The 12,050-nt window shown below is 67.5% G+C and overlaps 6 protein-coding genes across 6 annotated transcripts; 2 read left to right on the top strand and 4 right to left on the bottom strand.

Moving 5' to 3' along the window:
* Positions 1-2: 2 nt before the first annotated feature.
* On the bottom strand, positions 3-1,151 carry MICPUCDRAFT_58691 (uncharacterized protein; the record flags this gene model as incomplete). Its single annotated transcript, XM_003059100.1, has 1 exon — positions 3-1,151. One exon carries the CDS (start codon positions 1,149-1,151, stop codon positions 3-5), a length of 1,149 nt encoding a protein of 382 aa, XP_003059146.1.
* Positions 1,152-1,281: 130 nt separating this feature from the next.
* On the bottom strand, positions 1,282-2,566 carry MICPUCDRAFT_9156 (uncharacterized protein; the record flags this gene model as incomplete). Its single annotated transcript, XM_003059099.1, has 2 exons — positions 1,282-1,313; positions 2,281-2,566. Coding segments are annotated over 2 exons (318 nt in total), but the record flags the coding sequence as incomplete, so codon positions are not given.
* Positions 2,567-2,853: 287 nt separating this feature from the next.
* MICPUCDRAFT_69472 (uncharacterized protein) lies at positions 2,854-3,826 on the top strand. The gene is made up of 2 exons (XM_003059396.1): positions 2,854-2,939; positions 3,162-3,826. Exons 1-2 carry the CDS (start codon positions 2,877-2,879, stop codon positions 3,726-3,728), a joined length of 630 nt encoding a protein of 209 aa, XP_003059442.1. The 5' UTR covers positions 2,854-2,876; the 3' UTR covers positions 3,729-3,826.
* Positions 3,827-3,975: 149 nt separating this feature from the next.
* On the top strand, positions 3,976-6,477 carry MICPUCDRAFT_58688 (uncharacterized protein; the record flags this gene model as incomplete). The annotated part of the gene is made up of 2 exons (XM_003059395.1): positions 3,976-5,175; positions 5,310-6,477. The coding sequence occupies 2 exons, from the start codon at positions 3,976-3,978 to the stop codon at positions 6,405-6,407; spliced, it is 2,298 nt and encodes a 765-aa protein (XP_003059441.1). The 3' UTR covers positions 6,408-6,477.
* A 29-nt stretch (positions 6,478-6,506) lies between these two features.
* Positions 6,507-7,772, bottom strand: MICPUCDRAFT_40144 (monovalent Cation:Proton antiporter-2 family; the record flags this gene model as incomplete). The annotated part of the gene is made up of 1 exon (XM_003059098.1): positions 6,507-7,772. The coding sequence occupies one exon, from the start codon at positions 7,770-7,772 to the stop codon at positions 6,507-6,509; it is 1,266 nt and encodes a 421-aa protein (XP_003059144.1).
* Positions 7,773-7,964: 192 nt separating this feature from the next.
* Positions 7,965-10,392, bottom strand: MICPUCDRAFT_69470 (uncharacterized protein; the record flags this gene model as incomplete). The annotated part of the gene is made up of 1 exon (XM_003059097.1): positions 7,965-10,392. The coding sequence occupies one exon, from the start codon at positions 10,390-10,392 to the stop codon at positions 8,221-8,223; it is 2,172 nt and encodes a 723-aa protein (XP_003059143.1). The 3' UTR covers positions 7,965-8,220.
* Positions 10,393-12,050: the final 1,658 nt, after the last annotated feature.

Genomic DNA, 12,050 nt, shown 5'->3' with positions numbered 1-12,050 from the left:
CGTTAATCCGTCCGCGTGGGCAAGCACGAGTACGTCTTCTGCCGCTTCCTGTACCATATCCTCAGCTCCCTGAGCGCTCTCCTCGGGTTCTTTACCGCCTCGTGCGCGCTCGGGGCGACGTTGCCGACGACGCAGTACGCGACGAGCGAAAACAAAATACGCCGACACCACTTCCGCAGCGACGCCATCCCTTCCCTGTACAGGATCCAGTCGTGCTGCGGGAGTTCCCGTGACAGATCCGCGCGCCCCCCCATCCCTGAGCGCCCCGTGAGCATCCACACGCGAAGAAACCCGATCACGCCTCGGAGGCCGCAGTACTTGATCGAGCAGCAGTGCCGATTCCACCCCACGAACCCGGCGACGATGTACCGTGTCCCCGTCGTCACCGGCACGCCCTGGTGCACGTTCGCGCCGCCGCCGACGAGCATCTGCCCTTTCTCCAGGACGTGCAGCGTGGACTCGTCCTCCGGGTACATGTGGATGTTGGGGACGAAGTTTCGCGGCATTCGGTCCCCGCGCGTGAGGTTCACGCCGGGAAACCTCCCCGGGTCCTTCGTCACCTCCGCTCGCCAAAATCGCTCGCGTCCCTCGCGCGATTCCGTGTCCGTCGCGTTCCACACCCTCGTCCCGCCGCCGCCGTAGTCCCCCGGGTTCGACAGCATCATGTTGAACGAGAACGTGCTCCCGTCGCGGTGGCGCCTCAGGCCTTTCTGCCCGCCCTCGGACGCGTCGTACTTCACGAGAAAGATGTCGTTCGGCGTGAGCACATCGTTGGATTTGATGCCGCACCTCGCGCGGACGTCCGCCTCCATCCTCGTCCACGTCTCGTTCAACACCGCCCACGTCCCCGGGAGCGCGCCCCAGGGGAGGTCCGTCGTCGGGTAGTTGGCGTGCCGCGTCCTCGTCCATCCGTGCTTCGCCGCGTGCGCTTCCGCGGCGGCGACGAGCGCGTCCGCGTCGGCGACGGAGACGACGTCGTCGAGGACGGTCACCGCGCAACGCGCGTGCGACGGCGCGTTGTCGTCCTCCACGCACGTGTCGTCGCACTCGGGGGGACGTCGGTCCCATATCGCGTCCGCGGGCGACGAGAGCGCGGAGACGACGACGAGGAGGAGGAGGAGAAGGAGGAGGAGGAGGGGGGGACGCCCCATGGTGGAGTGTAGGCGCGTGCCGGCCCCTCGAAATATTTATTATTCCTTCTCGGAAGTGGCCGCTTGCCAGCTTGCGCTTCGTGTCTCGATGTGTCACCACGCAGTCACGAGTCATCAGTCACGCCGCCCCGCCCCCAACGCCGCCTCCTCCTCCGCCGCCGCCTCCGCCCGCGTCGAACATCTCCTTCGCCGCGCGCAGCGTCTTCCCCAGCGCGTCCTCCGCCTCCGCCAACGCCTCGCGGCACTTCAACACCGCCGCCCCCGCCTTGCTCGCGCGCCGCACCGCTAGCTTCCGCTCTTCCCGCCCGCGCGTCGTCGCCTCGGGGTCGTTCCGTACGAGCGATGATATCGGGGTGGAGTTCAAAGGCGTCAGTTGGAGTTGAAAGGCAACGCGGTCGGGGATTGAAAGCGAGGGAGCCTGGGCGGAGAGATGCGCCGGGAGAGAAAGTCCTTAAGGATCGGCGTTCTCCACGCGAACGCCGTCGTACGGGGACCGGTGCGACCAGAACGCACCTCGAGCGCGCGCTCCAAAGCGTCGGCGCGCGCCGCCCTCGACGCGTCCCCCCCTCCGCCGCCTCTCCCTCTCCCGGCCGTCTTCGCGGCGGTCTCCTCGAGCGCTCGCAGCCGCCGCTCGAGGTTCTCGCCGCGCGTCCTCGCGTCGCGGAGGTCGCGCGCGAGCGACGACGCCTCCGCGGCGTCGTCGCCGCCGTCGCTGCGACTCGCGTCGCGTCGCGCGCGCTTCGCGGAGCGACCGCGACCGCGACGGTCGTCGTCGCGGTCGCGGTCGCGCGAGCGGCTCCCGCGGCGTCGCGATCCACGCCCGCGCCCGCGGTCGTCGTCGTCGTCGTCGTCGTCGCGGCGACGACCGCGCCTGTCGTCGCCTCGGGTCGTTCGATGACGTCCCTCTGAACGCCCGCCGCGGGGCGGCGATCGCGGGCGATGACGAGGGCCGTTCTATACGAGCGAACGTCGGGGTGGAGTTGAAAGGCGTCAGTTGAAGTTGAAAGGCATCGAGGGCGGGGATTGAAAGCGGGGGACCCTGGGCGGAGAGATGCGCCGGGCAAAGTCCTTAAGGAACGGCGTTCACCACGCCGACGCGGTCGTATGGGGACCAGTGTGATACTAGAACGCGCCTGATGATGATGTTTCCCCGCGGATCCGCCGCCGTTCGCGCGCTCTGGCTTGTCCTCCGCCATGTTGCACCGCACGATTCTCCCCTCGACGTCCGTCCCGTTGATCCTCTCCGCCGCGTCCAGGGCGTCGTCGAGCCTCGCGAACGTGATGAACGCGAACCCTCGCGACTTCCGCGTCTCCACGTCGTAGGAGATCTTCACGCTCTCGACGTCGCCGTAGCGCTCGCACAGATCCCGCAGCGTGCGCTCGTCCGTGTCGAACGGGAGGCCGCCCAGGAAGATCGCGGGCTCTCTGTACGCGCCGGCGTGGCGCCCGGAGGATCGTCGCGGGCGGTCGCGGTCGCGATCATCGCCCCGCCCGGGGGGGGAAGCGCTCCTCGATCGCGACATGGGCTCTGACGACGACGCCGTTTGAAGCGCGCGCTTTCCAGGCGCTTTCGATTTCGCAGGTGACGAGCGACGCGTCGACCTGCGTGCGTCGAGAGGTTTCATCGAGTCGAGTCGCCTCTTCGTGCTGACGAAATATCGTAACACCTTCCGTCGCGAGTCGCTCAAAGCTCCTCCGCGCGCGGGTCGCGGACGGTACGTCGCCATGATGGACGTGGACAACTTCGATCACCTCGCCGCGGGGGTATCGGTCACCGCGGACGGGATGGTGCGCCCTCGTCTCGCCCGCGCGCGCGTCGTCGTCCCCGCGGAATCCTCAATTCCCGATCTGATCGAGCGCGCCTTTTCGCACGTCGACGGTCGATAAGGCCCCAATTCCAGATCCTCCTCCTCGGGGGGGGTCCTCCCCCCCCCCGCCCTCCGCATCTTCCTCGCGCCGACGCGTCCTCCCCCCCCCCCCACCTCGATCCTCTCGTCTCCTCCGCGACAGGTGAGCAAGGCGGACTTCGAGGCTGCGATTCTATCCGCGCAGGAGGCGCTCCGCGCGAAGAACGCGGCGTCGCAGACGATGCTCCAGGAGGCGTCGTCCGCGATGCGAAACGCGGTCACCGCGCTGTCGCTGTCCGAACAAGAGGTGGCGAACTTGCGCGTCACGGTGAAGGAGCTCACCGAGCGCGAGGTCCCGGGGCAGGAGGGCGCGCGGCTCAAGTCCGAGCGCGCGGCGTTGCGCGCCGCGCAGCGGCGCATCGACGAGCTCAGCTCGAGCTTTCGAAATTTGCAATCGGAGATCGCCCACGCGCAGTACGAGCGCGAGAAGGCTGCCGGCGAGCGCGTCCGCATGCCCGTGGCGTCGAAATTCCCCGTGCGCATCGACCCGCTCCTCGCGTCTCGAGCCGTCGTCGTCGCGCAGCTCGTCATGCTCGGCTACGACTACGACGACGCCGAGGACGCGATCGACGAGTGCGGCGGCGTCAACGACGCCGGCCCGGCGCTCGCGCTCCTCGAAGCCAGGCGCGTTCTACACACTAGTCCCCATACGACCGCGTTGGCGTGGTGAACGCCGATCCTTAAGGACTTTGCCTGGCGCATCTCTCCGCCCACCCCTCGCTTTCAATCCCCGACCTCGGCGCCTTTCAACTCCATCTGACGCCTTTGAACTCCACCCCGATATTCGCTCGTATGGACCCTCGACCCTCAGAGGCGTCCAGAAGATCGTGTGGGACCTCGGCGGCGTGGACCCGGCGACGGGCGCGGCGATCGCGCCGCGGCTCGTCGTGGACGAGGGGACGACGCGCAAGCTGGAGATGGAGAGCGAGGCGTGGAGGATGGAGTGCGAGCGCGTGGAGGACGAGCTGGACAACGCGTTGGAGATGCTCTCTCTCGCCAACGCGAAGCTCGCGGAGGTTGCGGCGGCGGGGCGAGAGGTTGAAGACTCGCCGCCGAAAGGGCGCGAAGGCGCTGCTGAGGCGAAGTTTTCGGGCGCGGGCGCGATAGAAGACGAAGACAGCGGCACCGAGGACGAGGAGGAGCTGGACGCGGCGACGTACGACGACGCCACGCGGGGACGCATCGACTCCGTGACGGCGTATCTGTCGCGAAAAAAGTGGCGCAAAGCCGTCTTCACGGAGGAGCAAATCTACACCGCGCGGCGCAGAGCGGTGACGTTACTCGCGACGACGGCGACGAACGCCCCGGGCGCGCTCGGGCGGTTCGGGGAAGAGCACGACGTCGACATGGCGAAGCGCGCGATCGACGCGCTCGGACGCCTCGCGCGCGGGCCCAAGGCGTACCTCGTCCTCGTCAACGGCGGTCCTCGCGCGGCGATCGACGCGCTCAAGCTGTACGATAAGAAGGAAGCCGTCGCCGTCGCGTGCGTCGGCGTCCTGGACGCGCTGCTTCGGAACGATTCGACGAGGGCGAGGTTCAAGCGCCAGGTGCGGTTCCGGAACGTCGCCAACGCGCTGTCCGTGGCTGCGGGGCGCGCGGACGCGTTTAAGGTGACCGTCGCGACCGCGTCGGCGTTGTGGGCGTACGCCAATCTCGGCGAGACGCCCGCGCAAGTCGCCGTCGTCGCGTCCGGGTTCATCCCCGTCCTCCTCGGCGCGATGACCGACGCGCTCGAGGGCGAGGGCGCGGAGCTTGGGACGTTCACCGCGGACGACGCGCGGTCGCTCGTGGGATGCGCGCTGTCGATCGCGAAGGGGAACGAGACGATACAAGACGTGTTGGTGCGCGACGGCGCGCGGGCCAAGGTGAGGGCGCTTCTGTTGAAGTACCCGACGGTGTCGTTCGACGGCGAGTTCACGCCGCTGCGCGACTGGATCCGAGGCGATCGCACCAGCTCGAGGAGCGCGGAGCCGAAGACGCCGAGAGAGAAGGGAGCCGCCGGCGCCGGGCGGAAGCGAACGCCGATCGGCGACGAGAGCGAGAGCGACGACGAGGCGGCGACGAAGGCGCGTTCTATACACTGGTTCCCATACGACCGCGTCGGTGTGGTGAACGCCGTTCCTTAAGGACTTTGCCCGTCGCGTCTCTCCACCCACTCCTCCCTTTCAATACCCGCCCTCGACGCCTTTCAACTCCAACTGACGCCTTTCAACTCCACCCCGACGTTCGCTTCGTATGGAACGGCCCTAAGGAGCGCGCGGCGGCGCGGGAACGGGAGGAGGCGAAAACCCCGGAGCGCGACCACGCGGAGCGGGTGCTCGCGGCGTCTGCGGGGGAGGAGGAGACGCCGCCGCCGAAGGCGAAGAGAGCGCTCGCGGCGTCTGCGGGGGAGGACGCGGCGGCGGATCTCGCGGCGAAGGCGAAGACGGAGACGGAGACCGCCGCGAAGAAGGAACCCGGGGAGGACGCGTCCAAGGAGAACTCCTCGGAACTCGCGGGGGAGCTCGCGGCGGACATGACGAAGAAGGTGGAGACGTGGAAGGCGGCGCCGAGTAAGAAGACCGTCAAGGAGGCGATCAAAGCCTGCGTGAAGGTTTTACGCGACGAGCGCGCGCCGTTGGCGTCGTCGTGCGCGCCCGCGCTAGACGCGCTCGCGGAGATCATGACGACGGAGCCGAAGGAAGTCAGCGCGCGCGGCGGCGTCGGCGCGGTCACCGTCGCGATGGAGCGCGACGGCACGGACAAGGCGTTCGTCGCCGGCTCGCTCGCGCTCGTCTCGATGCTCGCGTTCAACGCGAAGACCGCGAAGCTGATCAAGGCGGACGCGGAGGTGACGACGGGGCGGACGCTGCGGGTGGTTTTACTCGCGATGCAGACGCATAAAAACAGCAAGACGATCATCCAGTGGGGGAGCATGACGCTGTGGGCGCTCGTGAAGAACAGCGCCGCTGCGAAGCGACACGCGCTCGGCTTGGACCTCCCGGACAGAGGCAACGACGACGGGAAGGATAAGGGCGACGCCGGGGAGCTCCTCGTGGAGGCGCTCAAGAAGTGGGGGGAGGAGCACGAAGCCGTCGCGAAGGGCCTCGTCGGCGCGTGTCTGGCGCTGGCGACCAAATCTCAGGCGTGGCAGGATAAGCTCGCGTCTCTGGACGCGCCCGCGCTCATCATGAAGGTGCTGTCTAAGCACCCGCAGGTGTCGTTTAAGGGCGAGTTCGACACGCTGAGGGCGTGGTTGAGGGCGGCGGACGCGCCGGCGGCGGCGGCGGCGGCGAAGCTGTCGTCGAGCGAGATCGACTTGGCGAAGAACGACCCGTCGGGACGACGCGCGATGCAGCACGGGTTGTAACGGACCTCGACGAGGCGTTTACGTGTACAATGTATGTACGTGGTGTTATATATATCCTAGTATCTCACTCTAAAACGCGCGATCGATCACCAACGCGCGCTACGCTACGTCGTGCCTACCTATCTCGACCGCGTCCGCTCCGTCCTCGGCGGCGCCGACGTCCCCCGCCGCCCATCCCCCCGCCGCCTTCCTCCGCTCCAGCGCGCGTCGCATGAACACCGGGGACACCAGCGTCGCGATGAGCAGTGCCCACACGCACGCGACGTACGGCGTATCCCCGAACAACCCCTCGTCCAACGCCTCTCTCGCCATGACGAACCCGAGCTCGCCGCGGCCGACCATGGCCCAGCCGACGACGGCGGCGTCGCCGACGTCGCGGACGAACGCCCCCGTCGCGAGCTTCCCGAGCACCGCGGGGACCGCGTACCCGATTCCGAGCCCCGCGCCCGCGCCGTCGAACAGGTCCGCGAGCGGGATCTGCATCCCGACGGAGAGGAAGAAGATCGACGCGAGCCGCGCGCTGAGGAGGTCGTACTTCGCCCACGCGTCCTTCGCGTTTGGCGCGGCGGCGAACGCGTACCCTCCGACAAACGCGCCTAATAAATACGTCGACCCCGCGGCGCCGCACGCGACGACGAGACCGAGCGTCAGCGTCAGCATCGACGCGACGACGACGTCGTCTCGCTTCATCTTCGTCAAAGTCTCTCCAGCTCGCGTCGCCCACCCCCACTCTCGCGCGAAGACGCGCGGGACGACGCGCGCGGCGCCGGCGCCGACGACGACGAACGCGACGGAAACCATAACCGGGCGGCCGATCGCCCACGTCAACGCTCCCGCGTCGTCGCTCGACCCTCCGACGTTCCCCAACACCGCGAGGATCACGAGGGACAGCACGTCGTCGATCATCGCGGCGACGCACACGAGGGAGCCGATGCGCGTGTGCAACGCGTTCGCCGCGGCCATCGTGTTCGTCGCCATCCCGATGGACGTCGACGACAGCGCCGTGCCCGCGGCGACGCCGACGGCGGGGGAGTACCCCGCGGCGGTCATGAACGCGCACCCGAGCGCGATCGGGAGGAGCGTCCCGGTGACCGCGATGGCGATCGCGACCGGGCCGACGTGCGCGAGGGCGTCGACGTCGATGGAGAGCCCGCCGGTCATCACGAGGACGCACAGGCCGAGGTTTCCGAGGAGGACGACCCCGTCGGGCTCGGGGATGAAATTCGCGCCGGAGGGGCCGAGGAGGAGGCCGACGACGATCTCGCCGACGAGCGGGGCGTGGACGAGCTCGCCGAGCTTACCGCCGCACGCGAGCGCGATGAACGTGATCCAGAGCCGCGCGATTTCGTACAGCGTCGAGGCCATCGCCGTTCCGTCGGATTCTTCACGGCACGGCGGCGGGGTGCCGAGTGCGGTGGTGCTTCCAGTCGGGTTTTCCTCGCGTCCGCGCGTCGATCGTTCCGCCGCCGCTCGCGCGGCGACGCGACGTCGTCGTCGTCCCCGCGCCCGGGTTTGGCTCGAGGCGCGGTCGCGGTCGCGCGCGGTGCGACGTGTCGTCGTTCTAAGTCGTCGCGGCACGTTACACGTCCGCGGCGCGGTCTACTCTATCAGCATAATCACTCTCGCGATCCTGAGCTAACTTCAGTTCCTGAAGTTCTCCTCCTCCTCGCTCTCTTTTCACTTCTTCTCGCCCCCTCCTCGTTTCGTTTCTTTCCCCGTGTCCTCCGTTCGTCACCCCGTCGCGCTCGCCTCGCGGGATGGTCTCATCGTACTCTTCATCATCGTGTTGTGTTCATTTCATCGTCGTTCGTCGTCACGCGACACGCGTAACGTCCGCGGAACGGCCGTTCGACAGCGCCTCCACCGCGCGCGCCAGCGTCGCCACCCTCTCCTCCAACGCCAAAATCGCCCGCCGTTGCGTCTGCACGAGCTCGTCCACGTCTTTCACGCCCGCGAGCGCGTACACCCCGAGTCGCTCGTACGCGATGCCCTTGTATCCGTCCGAATCCGTCGTGACGACGTCCGGAAGCGCAGCCTCGAGCTCTTGCGCGATGAAGCCGACTTGGCGTTCCGTCGGGAAATTTTTCTCCGGGTACGCCTCCGTCTGAAACGCGAAGGACACCGCTCGAAGCGCGCGCGTCGTCTCTAACGCGCCGGTGATGTTTTGAACGTCGCGCTTGTACCTCCCGTCCGACGCGGAAGATACCAGGCCGGTCGCGTACACGTCGCCGTTGACGTAGAGTTCCTTCGATGCGTCTCCGTGCGCGCCCGCGATGGCGGTGTTTCCCGTGGCGGCGGCGACGAGAAACGTGGACGCGCCGCCAGACGCCTTCACGGTGACGTCGCCAGTTATGGACGTCGCTCCGGTGACTGTCACCGCGCCCGTGATGCCAGTCGCGCCCGTGATGGTCGTCGCGCCCGCGGAAAGCGCCCCTGTCACGCTCGCGCTCGCCAATGTTGCCGCGCCGGATGACAGCGCCCCGGTTACGCTCGCGCTCGCGAGCGTCGATGCGCCCGCGTTCAGCGTCCCAGCGATTACCGTGTTGCCCGTGCTCGACGCTATGGTCACCTTGTCCGTTGCGTCGGACGCTTTCACCTTGACGTCGCCCGTGATGGTCGTCGCGCCCGTGATGCCAGTCGCGCCCGTGATGGTCGTCGCGCCCGCAGAAAGCGCCCCGGTCACGCTCGCGCTCGCGAGCGTCGATGCACCCGCGGTCAGCGTCCCGCTGATAACCGTGTTCCCGGTCGCGCCGGCGACCGTCAGCACCGTCGCCGATCCGTCGGACTTCTTCACCGTGACGTCGCCCTTCATGACTGTCGCGCCCGTGATGGTCGTCGCCCCCGTGATGCCAGTCGCGCCCGTGATGGTCGTCGCGCCCGCAGAAAGCGCCCCGGACACAGTAGCACTCGCGAGCGTCGCCAGTCCGCTCGATGTCAGCGTCCCAGTCACGCCTACGCCTGTAGCGGATAGCGCGATGATGTTCGTCGCACCGAACCCGATGTCGGATTTCGACGCGCCGCCCGTGATCCGCACGCTCTCCACCTCCACGAACCCGTTGCTGCTCGAGATCGTCAATCCGCTCGTCGCGCCCGCCGCGGCGGTGTGCGTGATCGCGGAAGCGGTCTTCGACATTGCGATGTCGCCCGAGGTTGACAAGTCACCGTTAAGCGTCGCGCTTGCCAACGTTGCTGCACCTGATGACAGCGCCCCGGTCACGCTCGCGCTCGCGAGCGTCGATGCACCCGCGGTCAGCGTCCCGCTGATAACCGTGTTCCCGGTCGCGCCGGCGACCGTCAGCACCGTCGCTGATCCGTCGGACTTCTTTACCGTGACGTCACCCTTCATGACTGTCGCGCCCGTGATGGTCGTCGCCCCCGTGATGCCAGTCGCGCCCGTGATGGTCGTCGCGCCCGCAGAAAGCGCCCCGGACACAGTAGCACTCGCGAGCGTCGCCAGTCCGCTCGATGTCAGCGTCCCAGTCACGCCTACGCCTGTAGCGGATAGCGCGATGATGTTCGTCGCACCGAACCCGATGTCGGATTTCGACGCGCCGCCCGTGATCCGCACGCTCTCTACCTCCACGAACCCGTTGTCGCTCGAGATCGTCAGCCCGCTCGTCGCGCCCGCCGCGGCTGTGTGTGTGATTGCAGCGGCGGTCTTCGACAAGGTCGTGTCCCCCGCTTGAGCCAAGTCGCCACTGGTCGCGGTCACTACGAACTTCGACGACCCAACAGTCAAGTCACCCGTCGACGACACCGTCCCGGTCACGCCCACGCCCGTCGCGGACAGCGCGATGATAGCCGTCGAACCGAAACCGATGTCAGACTTTGACGCGCCGCCCGTGATCCGCACGCTCTCCACCTCCACGAACCCGTTGTCGCTAGTGATCGTCAGCCCGCTCGTCGCGCCCGCCGCGGCGGTGTGCGTAAACGTCGCCGCCGTTTTCGATAAGACTATATCCCCGGACAGCGAGAGATCTGTCATGGTGAGTGCACCGTTAACTGCGAGGGACCCAGTGATGCTCACGCCCGTTGACGCCAGCGAAAGCAGATTCGTGGTGCCCGCGATGCCGATAGTCTTGCTTGTGAACCGCACGTCCTCCACGTCCACGTACAACGCCGTGCTCTTGACGACAACGAACCCGTTGTCGCTCGAGATCGTCAGCCCGCTCGTCGCGCCCGTCGCGGCGGTGTGCGTGATCGCGGAAGCGGTCTTCGACATTGCGATGTCGCCTGAGGATGACAAGTCACCGTTAAGCGTCGCGCTCGCGAGAGTCGTCGCGCCGGATGACAGTGTTCCACTCACCACTGCACTCGCGAGCGTCGATGCGCCCGCGTTCAGCGTCCCAGCGATTACCGTGTTGCCCGTGCTCGACGCTATGGTCAACTTGTCCGTTGCGTCGGACGCTTTCACCTTGACGTCGCCCGTGATGGTCGTCGCGCCCGTGATGCCAGTCGCGCCCGTGATGGTTGTCGCACCCGCAGAAAGCGCCCCGGACACAGTAGCACTCGCGAGCGTCGCCAGTCCGCTCGATGTCAGCGTCCCAGTCACGCCTACGCCTGTAGCGGATAGCGCAATGATGTTCGTCGCACCGAACCCGATGTCGGATTTCGACGCGCCGCCCGTGATCCGCACGCTCTCCACCTCCACGAACCCGTTGTCGCTCGAGATCGTCAGCCCGCTCGTCGCGCCCGCCGCGGCGGTGTGCGTGATCGCGGAAGCGGTCTTCGACATTGCGATGTCGCCCGAGGATGACAAGTCACCGTTAAGCGTCGCGCTCGCGAGAGTCGTCGCGCCGGATGACAGTGTTCCACTCACCACTGCACTCGCGAGCGTCGATGCGCCCGCGTTCAGCGTCCCAGCGATTACCGTGTTGCCCGTGCTCGACGCTATGGTCACCTTGTCCGTTGCGTCGGACGCTTTCACCTTGACGTCGCCCGTGATGGTCGTCGCGCCCGTGATGCCAGTCGCGCCCGTGATGGTCGTCGCACCCGCAGAAAGCGCCCCGGACACAGTAGCACTCGCGAGCGTCGCCAGTCCGCTCGATGTCAGCGTCCCAGTCACGCCCACGCCTGTAGCGGATAGCGCAATGATGTTCGTCGCACCGAACCCGATGTCGGATTTCGACGCGCCGCCCGTGATCCGCACGCTCTCCACCTCCACGAACCCGTTGTCGCTCGAGATCGTCAGCCCGCTCGTCGCGCCCGCCGCGGCGGTGTGCGTGATCGCGGAAGCGGTCTTCGACATTGCGATGTCGCCCGAGGATGACAAGTCACCGTTAAGCGTCGCGCTCGCGAGAGTCGTCGCGCCGGATGACAGTGTTCCACTCACCACTGCACTCGCGAGCGTCGATGCGCCCGCGTTCAGCGTCCCAGCGATTACCGTGTTGCCCGTGCTCGACGCTATGGTCACCTTGTCCGTTGCGTCGGACGCTTTCACCTTGACGTCGCCCGTGATGGTCGTCGCGCCCGTGATGCCAGTCGCGCCCGTGATGGTCGTCGCGCCCGCAGAAAGCGCCCCGGTCACGCTCGCGCTCGCGAGCGTCGATGCACCCGCGGTCAGCGTCCCGCTGATAACCGTGTTCCCGGTCGCGCCGGCGACCGTCATCACCGTCGCCGATCCGTCGGACTTCTTCACCGTGA

Source organism: Micromonas pusilla, assembly GCF_000151265.4.
Source record: "Micromonas pusilla CCMP1545 genomic scaffold MICPUCscaffold_6, whole genome shotgun sequence".
NCBI lineage: Eukaryota > Viridiplantae > Chlorophyta > Mamiellophyceae > Mamiellales > Mamiellaceae > Micromonas > Micromonas pusilla.
This window is presented reverse-complemented; position numbering and strand designations above follow the sequence as displayed.

Excerpts from the sequence above, each read along its gene's own strand:
- MICPUCDRAFT_69472 (XM_003059396.1), top strand. The coding sequence starts at position 2,877 with ATGATGGACGTGGACAACTTCGATCACCTCGCCGCGGGGGTATCGGTC. Across the intron at positions 2,940-3,161 it reads CGGTCACCGCGGACGGGATG|GTGAGCAAGGCGGACTTCGA; the intron begins GTGCGCCCTCGT and ends CCTCCGCGACAG.